This window comes from Phoxinus phoxinus (genome assembly GCF_949152265.1).
Source record: "Phoxinus phoxinus genome assembly, chromosome: 7".
Taxonomy (NCBI): domain Eukaryota; kingdom Metazoa; phylum Chordata; class Actinopteri; order Cypriniformes; family Leuciscidae; genus Phoxinus; species Phoxinus phoxinus.
Window position 1 is genome coordinate 32,960,781 of NC_136882.1, and position 14,014 is coordinate 32,974,794.

At 35.8% G+C, this 14,014-nt stretch overlaps 1 protein-coding gene across 9 annotated transcripts in view; it reads left to right on the forward strand.

Moving 5' to 3' along the window:
* The window catches only part of gulp1a (GULP PTB domain containing engulfment adaptor 1a), a 50,475-nt gene that overhangs the window by 33,057 nt on the left and 3,404 nt on the right, over nucleotides 1-14,014 (forward strand). For 4 of the 9 annotated variants that reach the window (XM_079618414.1, XM_079618416.1, XM_079618417.1 and 1 more), the window contains exons 2-11: nucleotides 3,335-3,414; nucleotides 8,175-8,236; nucleotides 10,331-10,402; nucleotides 11,001-11,099; nucleotides 11,464-11,601; nucleotides 11,801-11,917; nucleotides 12,016-12,102; nucleotides 12,291-12,515; nucleotides 13,419-13,551; nucleotides 13,706-13,800. In XM_079618414.1, coding sequence (XP_079474540.1) covers nucleotides 3,387-3,414; nucleotides 8,175-8,236; nucleotides 10,331-10,402; nucleotides 11,001-11,099; nucleotides 11,464-11,601; nucleotides 11,801-11,917; nucleotides 12,016-12,102; nucleotides 12,291-12,515; nucleotides 13,419-13,551; nucleotides 13,706-13,800 — 1,056 coding nt within the window. In that variant the 5' untranslated portion in view covers nucleotides 3,335-3,386. Of the gene's footprint in view, nucleotides 1-3,334; nucleotides 3,415-4,846; nucleotides 4,935-8,174; nucleotides 8,237-10,330; nucleotides 10,403-11,000; nucleotides 11,100-11,463; nucleotides 11,602-11,800; nucleotides 11,918-12,015; nucleotides 12,103-12,290; nucleotides 12,516-13,418; nucleotides 13,552-13,705; nucleotides 13,801-14,014 lie in introns of those variants that run through there. The other 5 variants (XM_079618419.1, XM_079618421.1, XM_079618420.1 and 2 more) reach the window with 3 other exon arrangements.

Here is a 14,014-nt window from a genome sequence, read left to right on the forward strand (position 1 = left end):
CAAGTTTTCTGAACTGTGACAGAACTTCTAATGATTTATGAATTCTTTCAGAGTTGTTCCACTTCTTGGTCTCTTTAGGCTGCTGGCAGGGGTGACGCGACAAACTCATGATTTCACGTGCTCAGTCAGTGATGACCGCTGTCCTTGTACGTTTGACTCTCCATAGCTCTTTATGACAGCTCAATTGCCTGTGAATAAAAATACAAGTGCCTGCCTTCCTGTTCAACCCCTTTGCATTTAAACTTGGCAGTAATGCTGATTTTTGTTTGAACTGTTCACTTGGGAGCCTAAATGTGCCTGTGTACGTGCACATAATTTCATATTTTCTGACTTTGGCTTTACAGACAGACAGATGCATTTATTTTCACAGTTGGTCACAAAGAGCCTCATTGTCTCAAACCATTAAGCTGCTCACATATTGTCATCATCATGTAAATTATACCAAGTGGGGTGAATGATATGTTTAAGATTTAAAAAAACAAAAACAAAAAACATGCATTGTTCTGTCATGAAACCTTAAATCACATTCTTCTGTGCCAAGATGTCATCCTGAAATACTATAATTTACTCTGTCCCTCCAATGATGCTCCACACCCTTCACATGAAAACACACTATAAAAATCACTTCTTACACTGCTTATTTTGCCAGATGCTGTGTGAAATGACTTGTTTAAAGAATTCTTGGTCATATCAAAATAGCATTTCAGACAATAGAGTTTAATTGAAGCTTACCATTAGCACATAACAGTGTGCTTTTCTGTGTTTCACTCTTTCATTACTATTTGAACAGTTTTCTAGAAAAAAAGTACATTTCAGATTCCCCATGGACAGTTGACAATTAATCTTAAGGTTACTCAGTTATTCATAACAAGAATATATTATTTCTGTGCTCATCTTCCATTGTGTACAGTATTAAAACTGTTTTCTATTATTGTCTTACTCCATTTTGATATGAACATGATTAGCTCCACACAATACATTCAGTGAAGTCATGCAATGATATACCCAGGAAAAAAAGATAGATTTGCTCCATGTTTGAGTTAACATGACTGCTAAGTCACAGACAGGCAGTGGGAGTGATGAGCTTGCACTGAAGTCATTATGAAGTTAAAGATGCATTTCTCTAAAGAGCCTCTATTGTCTTCACTGCATCAGGGAGATCTGTAATGCGCACATAGACCTCCTGAGGATGTCTTGCGTTCTCTTCTCTCATCATTCATTCATTCATCCGTCAGTGCTATTGTAATATGTCTGCCCATTGGGCTTAACATTTGAATAGTTTGTCTCATAGCCTATATAACTCATTGGCTTAGCTTATCTCCTGATGTTTGACAATGCCTGAGAGCGAGAAGCTTGGAAAAAGCATGCAGTGAAAATTATTTATTTTTGACATCTTCCTCATTTTTTTGCTATAGTGTCACGCTTAAAGACCCACTGAAATTAACACCCTTTTCTGCCTTGTCACATTGTTTTTAACAAGACAAGGCTGTTCAAAGCAGAACGTTTTGAGTGGTACATAGAGTAGGAAAAAAATGACATTGTGATATTTTGTTTTTCTGTGCCTATATAATGCAATAAATAAAGAAATACAGGAATTTGAATCAGACGACTTTAATGGCTGTAGTTGGAAAGAATTAAGCATTCTTGAGTGGGTAAGAAAATAATATTTCTGCAAAAAAACTAATAATATTAATAATAATAAAGAAAAAGCTGAAAAATTGCGTGCATATAATACGCACTTTATGGCGTGTAATACGCACGCACTCCCACCCCTAATCCTACCCAACGGTTTTAATTGCGTTGCATATGCACGCAAAAAAAACATTTTTGGTGTATAAATGGTGCAAGAAATAACATTCGTGGAATAGATACGCACTTTCATGAGATCGTGTTGGACTAGTCACAGCACTTGCATATTGTTGCCCTATTGTTGCTTTTATTGCTTCTACTCTCCTCATTTGTATGTCGCTTTAGATAAAAGCGTCTGCTAAATGATTAAATGTAAATATAAATAAATTAAATTTACTTGCAATTTCTGAGTGAAAATTGTTTTTTAAGTCTACTGTATTGTTGAGAGTTTTTTTTTATATCATTCCACTTGAGTTTTCCTTCCCCCTGACTTTGACTAATGACTATAAAATAAAAGTAATTATCATGATATTGTGATTATTATTACAAATAAAAGTATTAATCAATAAATATATTGTAATAACTCTATTTTACTGTTAAATAAAAAGGGGAGTAATACAACTTTATTCTACTGAAAAATTGCAGTACTAATATTTTCATTTTCATTTCTTCATTTTGAAACCATAAAGCTTTTATTTTGACTGATTGCTGGAAAAATAAAAATATGCGATAAATATAAAAAGGTAACAAATATTTATTTAATTAAATGACAGCCTGTTTGATTTGACAATCTCACGATCTTATTGCGATATCAATTTTATTTCAATCTATCATGCAGCCCATAGAGCTCTCCTCTTTTTCTCAATAGCTAATATGTTTCAGTATCACATGGTGGCATTGGGGGAAGGGAGATTCTCATTCTAGAGAATATTCAATTGGATAAAAATTCATATGTAAATTCATATGTGCTAAAGTGTAGTTTGTTAACGTTTAAAGGTGCAGTAAGCGATTTCTGAGACACTCTGTTCATATTTAAATTCGCCAAAACAAATGCGTCCCTACCCAAAAGCATCACACCCCTATCTATTATCTGCCACCAACTTCATTAACACATTTTACAACACTGGCACCTCCCCCCTAATGAGTGTACACGCCCCTTACTGCTGATTGGCTACAAGTGTGTTTTGATGCTCTGTCTGATCCCCTTTTAACAGTGTTTCTTAGAGAGTACATTAGGATAAAGATGGCCTCAAATTCATACACAAAAATCCAATTTTATATTCATTGGGATCTTAAGCAATTTAGTGTTTTCAGCTTGTTTTTTTTTGTTTGTTTTTTTTAAATCCCTTGCTACACCTTTAATTTCACTGTCTGACTTTTGAAAACCCTCTGCATCCATCCTCCACAAATACATGTTCAAATGTTTGAACCATGAAGAGCACAGTTACCCATAATATTTATAGTTTTGACTGTTATTCCCCCTACCTGCTATAGTACTTCTCTGTAGTAGAGATATTTGTTTTTTAAAGGGGTTATTTCTTGTGAACCCAATAGCTTTTAACCCAGTAACATTTTCTGCAATAACACAACCTACAGTAGGAGATTTAACCTTAAGGCAAATTCAAAGAATTTCGTTTTTTTGAAGCATGTAGTCCTACTTCTCAGACTCCATGGAGTAAATTTCCATATGCTCTCATCCCGGCAGGTAGAAGTGGCACATTCCAGGAAATCTCAGCCAAGACGGAGCGTTTTCAAGCATGAACCGGGCATTTAACAGAAAAAAAGGTATGTGTTGTACCTGTTTTTTGTCTTGCTTTCCTCTCTTTTCTCTGTCTGTCCATCGAACAGAATCTTTATGGCTGTAAAACGATAAAAAAATTATAATGACTAAAACTATCATGATGATGATTACATTTTTTTTAACCAAATTACACTTAATTAATCGCAGTATTATTTACATATATCAATATTAAATTGATGTAAATACTTTGTGTGTATTTTAATGAATGTAATTAATTAATTGCTCTGATGGTTGGAAATTGCAGAAAGTACAGATTTGACTACAGGCTTTTTATTTATTTATAATTACTTACATTATTTTATTGTGTTAAATTTTGACAGTCCTAACAGAAACCCTTATAAAAATCTAGTATTCAGACTCTCCTTGTCCATGTCTGCCTGTACCTCTCTTATTCTTTCTGTGTCCACCTCTCTTTGTTCCTCCCCTAGTCTCTCCTCCCTTTCTGTCATTTCTCAGTGGCTTGGAGCAGACAACCTGTCTGACTCCAGAGACCTGTTTTTTCTCTCTATGTATTTACAACCACCTGTCCCACCCTTCTTTCCAAAATGAATTAATGGATCTTTGATGTGATAAACCCAACTGGCCAGTCTTCGATCCCAGATGGCAGGGATTGCACTGGTAATATTTCTGTGTTAGGAGCTCCTGTTGCTCTGTCTGGCTCGCTTTGAAGATAATAACCGTAATCGCAAGCGCTGTCCAATGCTAAATCCCTTGAGATGATGGAAGATATGATGATGTTTAGAGATACGTTTTCAGATTACTATAACACATTTGGTTTTTATATGAATGAGAGATTATATTAGGGATGCACAATACCATTTTCCCAATGCCCTTCCATTACCAATACCGGTATTTTTTTATTTATTAGTGCAGTTATTTTCAAGTATATTACAGATTAATTATTTGAGGGTGACTTGTTTAATGTTTTCAGAAACTGTTAATAATATTACGGTAAGTAGGCCACTATAGCTGATCACCAAGGTCATTGAATTTGTGAAATCATTATGAATCAAACTACTGTTCATCATTGTTTTGCATAATGCGTATTGGTGCATCTCTAGGGTACTACATTCAGTTACAATTTGCTCATTTATCCAGAAAAAGTTGTAATCTGATTTCATAAAGAGGTTAGGCATAACAAAGTAATTATTTTGGCACTGAAAAAAAAGCTCTTGCGGCCACAACACATTTCCCTCCACTGCCTTGCACGGATGTTCCCGCTGTCACAATCGCCTTCTTTCTGGTGCACAAGACCGTGCTGTTGGACCGTGGAGAACACCAATAGCCCATCTGTCTGAAAGACAGCATTAAATTCTCCAACTAACACAAAAAGGTCTATCCAGCCTGCTTATGAACAATAGCGACATTTACCAGAGAGAGACAGTAATCATTTTATGGCCATGCATTCATTACCAGCAGTGTCTAGTGTGAGTTCTGAAGTGATGATACTGAAGAGGTTTCTGTCTAATGGAGTCTGACTAATGCCACCCTGCTTTAAAATGAGGTGGGTGATTCGTCATTGTTCTGTTAGGTAATGTAAATATGTCTTTCTTTATTGTTTCTTTTTGGTAATAAATTATTATTATTGTTATTATTTTTCAAAGTCAATGTATGATCATTTTTTCTCATAAAACTCAGCCTAATAAAATCTTCTAGGTAAAAGTTGATAATGATGGATGGATGGATGGATGGATGGATGGATGGATATATCAAGTTATACAAGGGCTGGGTAAACACATTTTGGGTTAATTGTACTCCGCAAATTAGGTTGGTTATTTAACCCAGTATAATGGGTTGATTAATTTTTGTTGTTAAGAGGCATAAAATACATTACTATTACACTACTAAGGTAATTAGAGGTAGAGCTAATAGAGGTAATTAAACAATAATAAAATTACAGACAATGATTGAAGAACTTTGTATATAGCCTATTAATATATGAACAATGTAGAGCCTGCAATATATAAACTGAATTAACTATAGACTAATAGTTTGCAATAATCGTGCTAAATAATGTTTTGATTCTTTAGGGTTATCTGCTGAAAAAAAATATAGAATAATGAAACGTAAAGTTACAGGTTCAATTACTGTTCGCATACTCAACAGGTATAGACTGTTAGTTTCTGAATTAGATGGTTGGGAACTCACAAAGCTCGAAGGCAGAAACACTGTTTGTGTGATGACAAAGAAATAATTGGACCCAGATTCTTTCCAGACTTATGCATCCAATTACTAGACACCGAACATTAAATAGCTACAGTGTCTGTTATTTAGAGCATAATAAAATCAAGTTTGAACCCACACATGATCAGCTTGAATAGCCTAAATAGCACAAAAGATTTAGCATAATCTCTGATGTGATTTGTTCGTCTTTTTTTAATGCTTTTAAGCTCAGAAATCATCATGTTTGTGGAGTGCGGCTGGTAATTAGTGACAATCTAGTATTCCCAAAACACTTCACAGTATCCTGTACATAACCTTAGCTAAATTATACACAATACCTAATTACTTATATTACATGTAACAGTTGTGCCATCTTTTTCTGTCTCTGTATCTTCTTTCATTTTATTTATTTCCCTGCAAAACGCTTGCAGAAAAACATTTCTGAACATGTCATCATCGCATTGCTAATACCTCCAGGCTTTCATAGCATGTAGCTGGAGATGACAGAAAATACCCTGCGAATATGGATAAAACATAATCTTTCTTTAATGAAAAATTGCTCAGGTGCTTGGGCTCCAGAACGCGTATTAAAATGCGTTTTCAACACTTAAATCTATTTCAATTGAAATACAAGGGCTTAGTGCCCACTTCAGTGCATTTCTTTACTGTTTGTTAAAGTGGCTTAAAGAAGCATTACTATTGTAATAGATCATTCTTATCTTATTTTTGCTATAATATGTCGCCTTATTGCCATTCAGAGCTCCATGAATCAAAGCAGTGAGCTGTAAAATTAGATGCGGAGACTACCAAGGCTCTTACGCTCTTCTGAAGCCCTTGCAGAGGAATCCTGTTAAGAATATGCACAAGATGTTCTGATTTGGCAGACTTGATGTTCACTCATTGATCATTGGATATTATAGTGTGGGAAAATTATCGATATTTGGCCGCGCTTCCAATTCAATACAATTCATTAAATGCACAACACACGCTCAGCCTGCTATTAGTAGGGCAAAGAGAGAGTCGAGATGCTCAGATATGCACAGAAATGTTTTGATGGCACCACAGACACAATCACTTTTGACATATTTCAGTGCTTTCTCTAATGACCTTTTGGCAGAATGTTCTCTCTGTTACCCATTCTCCATTCATATTGGTTTCCCTTCATAAAATATAAGAATAAGCAATGCATTTCTTCAGACACTTTGCCATCAGTTTCTGCACCACTGTGATCACCTACCGTTCTTACACACGGATGTACGCAAGAAGAACGCTGTGACATTTTGAGGTGTGCTTTCTTCATTTGACCTATGAATCACACTCTATGAGGAATCTCAGCGTGCAAACTATGCCCTGACAATCCATGGAAGAAGAAAAACTGGCAGATTTTCAATAAGCAATGGATTCATGAGGATAAGAATGAGATCAAAATACACAACATTTGAACCTTGATCATTGACTTTTAAGTGCATGGACTACATGACACATTATATCTATAACTCAACAATTTAAATCCCTTATTTCTCCGAATGCTTCAAAGTGTGGCTGAGTTTTGAATTGACCGCTTATCTAGGAGTTACTCATTTTTCAGTCCGTATAGGGCATTTCTTTTTCTGTATATTTACAATTAACTGCTGATTAAAATCGATCACTGCTTTCTTGAAATACCAGAAGAGGTTTTGAGTCCTCAGGGGTCTTTTATTTCGATCTGCTTGAGTTATTCTTAGCTAAATGGGAGATTAATTGGTCGTTGTTTCCCTCTAAATGGCTGTATGGCCGATGTCCAGAATACCGTTGCATAACACTCTCTCAGAAGCAATTAAAGCAAAGTTTAAAGAAAGAATTTGGGAAGAAGAGTGTGATGAGTTGCAAATGTTGGCCAAACGGCTGACACCCCATATGTACTATAGGGAATAGGGAGTGATTCCGGACACACAATGGTGTGGCTAACTGTTCACGAGCTCCTGGTGTTGATGCAGAGTAAATCGGCAGGCGCTCTGAATGTTGTGACTCCTGCGGCTTGTTTGTCACAGTTAGGCCTTGCAGTTTCTTCTAAGCTGTCACACAAGCATAGGCACAGCAGTGTCTCCTGTCCATCACATCTGACCCCCTGTCTGCACTCCTTTCAGGCCGATTTCAGTAATTCCCCTTCTGACAAACCAGGTTGAGCTACAGTACACTGTTAACTGAAATCCTTCTTGTGCTCAGGATTTTGGCTGTTCTTTTTTGACAATCTTGGAAATTGCTTTATTTAGTTATGTAAGGACTCTAGGAGAAAAAAAAAATTGTTTCTTATTATTATTAATGAAAAATTATTAATTCTGTTGTTTAAAGATATTTACACTGGTTTCACTGCTTAGAGTTCTGAACAGCAGTTGATTAAAAATGTAATAATTTATAATAACTGGTTTATTGCTTATACACATTTGCACTAGAGTTTTCACTGCTAAGAGGTCTGAACATCAGATGATTTAAAGGACTGACTCCTTTTTATAGACTGTTTGTCTGAAACATTGAGAATATCATTAAGATTTTGCGTACTTCATAAAGTGCTTTAAGTTAATAGTGTTCTGTCTCTTTCTAGATAAATCATGGATGCACACTCCAGAAGCTCTGGCCAAGCATTTTATAGCATACAATGTCAAGGTATGTGTTGTGAACCTCTTTTTCCACTAAATATTTTTCTCTTAAAATGTATTGTAGATGAATGTGGCTACTTTGGTAATCTATACTTTAAAAAATATATATTTGCAAAAGTTTGGGGTCAGTAAATAATCTTTTTGAAAGAATTATCTCAACGAGTTTGAATTTATTTAATCTAAAATATGGTAAAAGATTGTGAAATATTATTACAATTAATTTTTGTTTTCAAAATTTAGTTTTAATGGCACAATATGTAAGATTTTTGGATTAAAATATATAAAAAAAAACACTAGAGCAATGTTATATATTTTGTAAACTTGTGTACTTACATTATCCCAAATATTTCCAACAATGAAATAATGTTTGAATAATAGAAAGTTAAAAAGAACAGCGTTTATTTGAGAGAGAAATCTTATCATCTGATCATTTTTAAGGCTTTTTCATTTATAAGCAAATTGATATGTTTGGTATATTTTTTATACATTAAATATATATTATGTAACAGCCTTAGTACAAAATCTCTTGTACTATGAACTATGACAATAAATAGTTCGGCTTTATTTGAAATAACAGTGAATCTTGCAGAATAAAACCAAAAATACTCTATGTACTGTATGAAGAAAGAAAATGGGGTCAGTTTTGATTTCAAGTTGACTTTAATGCTTGTCATCATACATACAGGAATTGTACTTAAAGAAACAAAAAAAAACAAAAAATTCCTACAAATATCCAGAGGTCTACAGAGACAGCCTAAATGGAAGGATCAATCCAAATGCTATATCAATTTTCACTTTTTTCTGTCTGTGTTTTTTTTCTCTTTTTTTTCAGTCTTTTCATAAAACAATGAATTTGTTTGTGTCTCTTTTGCTATTCATCAAACTTCTTGTGGGAAGAACATCTCGTATACACTGTCAGTGCTGTTTTACGCTCCGTTTCACCAAAGACTCATCTTCTGTTCAGAAGCTGTCTGCTCCCGAGCAGTGACTCTAAGATGTCTCACTGAATTCCTCCCGAAAACAAAAGGAGTTTGATTCTTAGAGAGCTGCTGAAGTTTCAGCTGTGTTGTCTGCCTTTGGAGAGGAGAAGAGAATAGACAAAGAAAGTGAATTAAAGAAGGAAAAAATGGTATTCTGCCAGTGTAGGAGGTGATAGATGAGCAAAGGCTGGATGTCTTTGGCAAAAAAAAGAACACATTCGGACCAGCAGGGAACAGTCGTCAGGAACAAGAGACTCTCCACCCAGTGTAATGTAGTGTATCTATCACTCCTGCCTCACTTTCTGTTCCACCGTGCTCACTTGCCCTTGAGTGCGGACGACATCCATCATAACTACGTGCTGCAGATGCGTTTACGGGTCTGATTTGTTTAACTCCAGTTTGGAAGAGAGTGCAGTTCTTGTCCACCAGAAGAATATAGTATTTCACATTTCACTTGTCTGTGTAATGAGTAGGACTAATCATAAATCCATTATTTTCAATGCATTCTTAGAAAGAGGCTGACCAGCAGTAATGACTGAATCACAGAAATTCGTGTTCGGGAAGGTGGAGGGACCTTTTAAAGATTCGGTTTATAGCCTCATCCGAGAAAAGTAATGTTTTTGTGAGTGAAATGTTGAGTTAATGTTAAGTGAAAATGGGTCAGACTAGAAAATCACATAAGTATAGTCTGGAAATCTTTGTGGTTACTGTCAAAATGCTGTTCATTTATTAACTTCAATAGAGTAGCCATTAGACTAAAGAAGTAATGGCTAGCCGTAAGCCATTATGGTATGTTTGTTAAATCTGCTAGCACGGCGTCTTGACCATAAGGACTGGGTAAAAGGTTAATAGCTCCATCTGTTGGAGCCTCAATGTAGTGTTGTTCATGTTGGGTTATGAATGATTATGAAATTAACATTATAATTGAACCCAAAATAACTGAAAATGTCTGCACAATAAACGAAAGTACTGGTGTGGTTTGCTTTGTGTTCAATAATAATAATAAAAAAGTCTAAAATATTCTCCTTCATGTAGCTTATTGTTTCATTGACACACTTTGATTGATTTATGGATTTTTTTAAAATCTGTGAATAAATATGAATTTCATGTTTCTTCCATAGTTTCTGGGAAATACAGAAGTTGATCAACCCAAAGGTACAGAAATCGTGAAAGATGCTGTCAGAAAGCTCAAGGTAAGTTACGTTGATTTCATCTGGAAACAGGAAGTGCATTACTCTTGAGAGGATGTAATATCAGCACCCTCCAGCTGTTACAGACCTTATGCTGGATTACAGCTGTTTAATGATGCATAGAGAACCCCACTCCTCTCTTAAAGGGTTAGTTCACCCAAAAACGTCATTAATTACTCATCCTCATGTCGTTCTAAACCCGTAAGACTTTCGAAGCACAAATGAAAATCTTTTTCTGAACTTTTTGAAGCGTCAAAGTGGTAGTTGAGTAGCTGTCAGTGGAAGGACAGAAATCTCTCAGATTTCATCAAAAAGATTGTGTGTTCCGAGGATGAACGAAAGTCTTACGGGTTTAGAACGACATGAGGGTGAGTAATTGATGACAGAGTTTTCATTTTTGGGGGAACTATCCCTTTATTCTTACATTATCATTTGTAAGGGATTTTGATAAAATAAGAAATGCTATTGAAAGTCATATTTAAATAATAATAAGAAATAAGAAGTATATATACAATACTTTTTATTACTAGTATTATAACTATTATACATATTTGATCTCTCTTAATGTGATTGTGGTCTTTCTATCTTTCTCTATTCAAAGTTTCAGAGGCACATTAAGAAGTCAGAGGGACAGAAGATCCCAAAAGTCGAATTACAGATATCCATCTACGGAGTGAAAATATTAGATCCTAAATCAAAGGTATGTGCATAGCCTAACAAACATATTTTTGAAACAAATTGTGTTGAACGTGAGCCATGTTGTTTAAGAGACAATTGAGGGACTATAATGGCCCTATAAAAAGCATTTGGACACTTTCTGGTTTTTAAATGTTAGTGGATCATGTTCATAGTTAATATTATATTACTACATGTGGTTACTCTGCTAAGACACCCATGTGAACCTGAGGTGAACTCACTTCATACATTTGCCAAAAAATCACCATAGGACATTAAAATATTTAATAAATGTGTCCTAATACTTTTGGTTCCACTGTATGCTCATATCGATCTAAAGGCCCTATATTTTGTCTATACTGTCTCTAATCCTGTTTTCTTTTTCACAGGAAGTGCAGTACAACTGTCAGTTGCACAGGATATCCTTCTGTGCAGATGATAAGACGGACAAAAGGATATTCACATTCATTTGTAAAGATTCGGAGTCCAACAAACATCTCTGCTATGTGTGTGACAGTGAAAAATGTGTAAGACAACAGATAATGTCATAATAGTCCTAATTATTTTTAATGAAATGATTCTGCCACTCTTTCATATTTATAGCTATATTATAAATATACTATATAACTATATTAACTTTTACATGGATACTTTATTGCGTCTCAAAAGACAAATAAACAAAACACTGACGATGTAAAACATCTGCAATTTATCTGTCGATTCCAGGCAGAAGAGATAACACTGACCATCGGCCAAGCATTTGACTTGGCGTACAAGAAGTTTCTGGAGTCCGGGGGAAAAGACGTAGAGACGAGGAAGCAGATAGGTGGCCTACAGAAAAGAGTGAGCATGACATATAGTTAGAGAACGCTATAACTGTTGTTACTCAATGACTCAAATAGGACTATTTGTGTTTGACAAATTGATATCTGTCTTTATAGATTCAAGATCTCGAAGCTGAAAATTCTGAGTTGAAGAAGCAATTGCAAGTCTTAGAGGAACAGTTGACGATTACTCAAGTTCCTCCTGTAAGCGCTGCATGGACTTCGCCAGTAGAGTGCACCTAATTGCCTTCACCATTCTGTTAATTAGCTGCATATAGACATCGGCTATGCCTAAAGATATTTTCTAAACTCATGAGCTTTTCCTTTTTTAAGGAAAAAACACAGCAGGAAAACTAGAACACCAGCGCTTACTAGTTCTGATCTTTCCACAGCTTCTCCACATTAACTCTTCTAATGAGGCCTACATGCTTCAGAGACCCTCATCTCTCTTCTGGTGTCACAACGTGACATCGTTCTCTTGTCTCGAAATCTCTTCTGTTACACTAACGCCAATGAGCTCACCTGACTCTAACCTTTCTGCTGGTCTTCTGACTCCTCCACCTGCTAAACCAGCTCCGTCAAAACCTCCCAGTGGAGCCAGTGTTCCTCGCCCTCCTGTTAAGCACTTTTCCGTTCACTCTCTCTCTATTTGTGGTCTTGGTTGTTGCTTTCAGTGTTGTTTCTTCTTCTTGTTTTTTTCTTTCTCACAGCTTACAAGGTTTACCCTCGGATTTTAAAGGCTAGTTTACACAGCCTCAACAAACACCAACACTAGATTCCAGTGGTTGTTGGGTTTTGTTGGATCAGTCTGAACTATAGCCTTAAGTGGTCATTAGTTTTGTCTAAGACCCATTTCACTTCTGTAAGTTGACATATTTACAAGTAAATCGTTCTATTTATCAAAGCAAAAAAGGTGGGGCTTGAATTTATAATTTGGGAACTGATTGGATCAGGAAAAGATGAGAAAGTGAGAGAAAATGTGGCTTCAGCGAAGAAGTATTATTATTTTTTATTTTATTTTATTGAATAGGGTCTATTCTGATTTCAATGTTGACTTTAACGTCTTTAATAGAATAGTACAGGTATGATGTCAAAACCGGGGTCCTTTAAGGTTTTCCTATGGGTTTCCAATAGGTTAAATTTTTTGTGTAAAATAAAGTCTGTGCTAAACATTACTTGACGATACTTTGACGTTTTGTTCTACAAACTAAAGTGAACCCCCTATGGTGAAAAAGCACATTTTGAAGCAGTTATAGACATTTTTGAAAACGTACGTTTTTAATAAGTAACTTGATAAGTGAGTGTGTGCAATGTACGGTGTAGAACAAAATGTCAAAGTATCAAGTTATGCGTACCACAGACTTTATTTGACACATAAATCAAAAACCCTTCCGGATTCGGACGTCATACCTGCACCACTCTACATGTAGCACTTTATTCTTATGTTTTAACAGAAGAAAAGGGGTTTTCAAATGAGGTGTTCTTCAGAATGCTCATCTACTCATTATTCATATTTGCAGGGAAACGGCATGTCCCCGAAGACCCCCACTGACGTATTCGACATGGTTCCATTTTCTGCAATGCCCCCATTGGCTCCATTACAAGCAAGTAATGGCTCGGCCCCTCCACCCCCAGCAAGGCCTACAGAGATGAGTAAGTTTTTCTTTACCAAAAAGTTGAGAAATGTTGGCTCATTCAACCATACGATCAGGTTGCGTAGGCAGTCTTTTTACTGTCATATATTATAGATGTTAGCTTTAGTGGCATGTACAATGAAGGAAAAAAGACTCTCCTTCTTCTTCTTTAGGGAGAGACATATTTGGTGCAGAGCCATTTGACCCATTCACCTGCGGGGCAGCTGACTTTCCTCCCGACATCCAATCTAAGCTGGATGAGATGCAGGTGACCGCATGTCTGTGAATTATTAGCAAATGGACTGGTTTGAATGAGCAGCTAATGGAGCTGATGGCAGGCATTGCTGCAGCTGTGAAGACACTTTTCATTCAGAAGGGACCGATAGGATGATTTCATAAAAAAAAAAAGCATGTTCATTGTGGTTTGTTCTTGGGAGTGAGTGAAGCGACGTGAAGGCCAAGTTTGGTTACCCATAATCGGA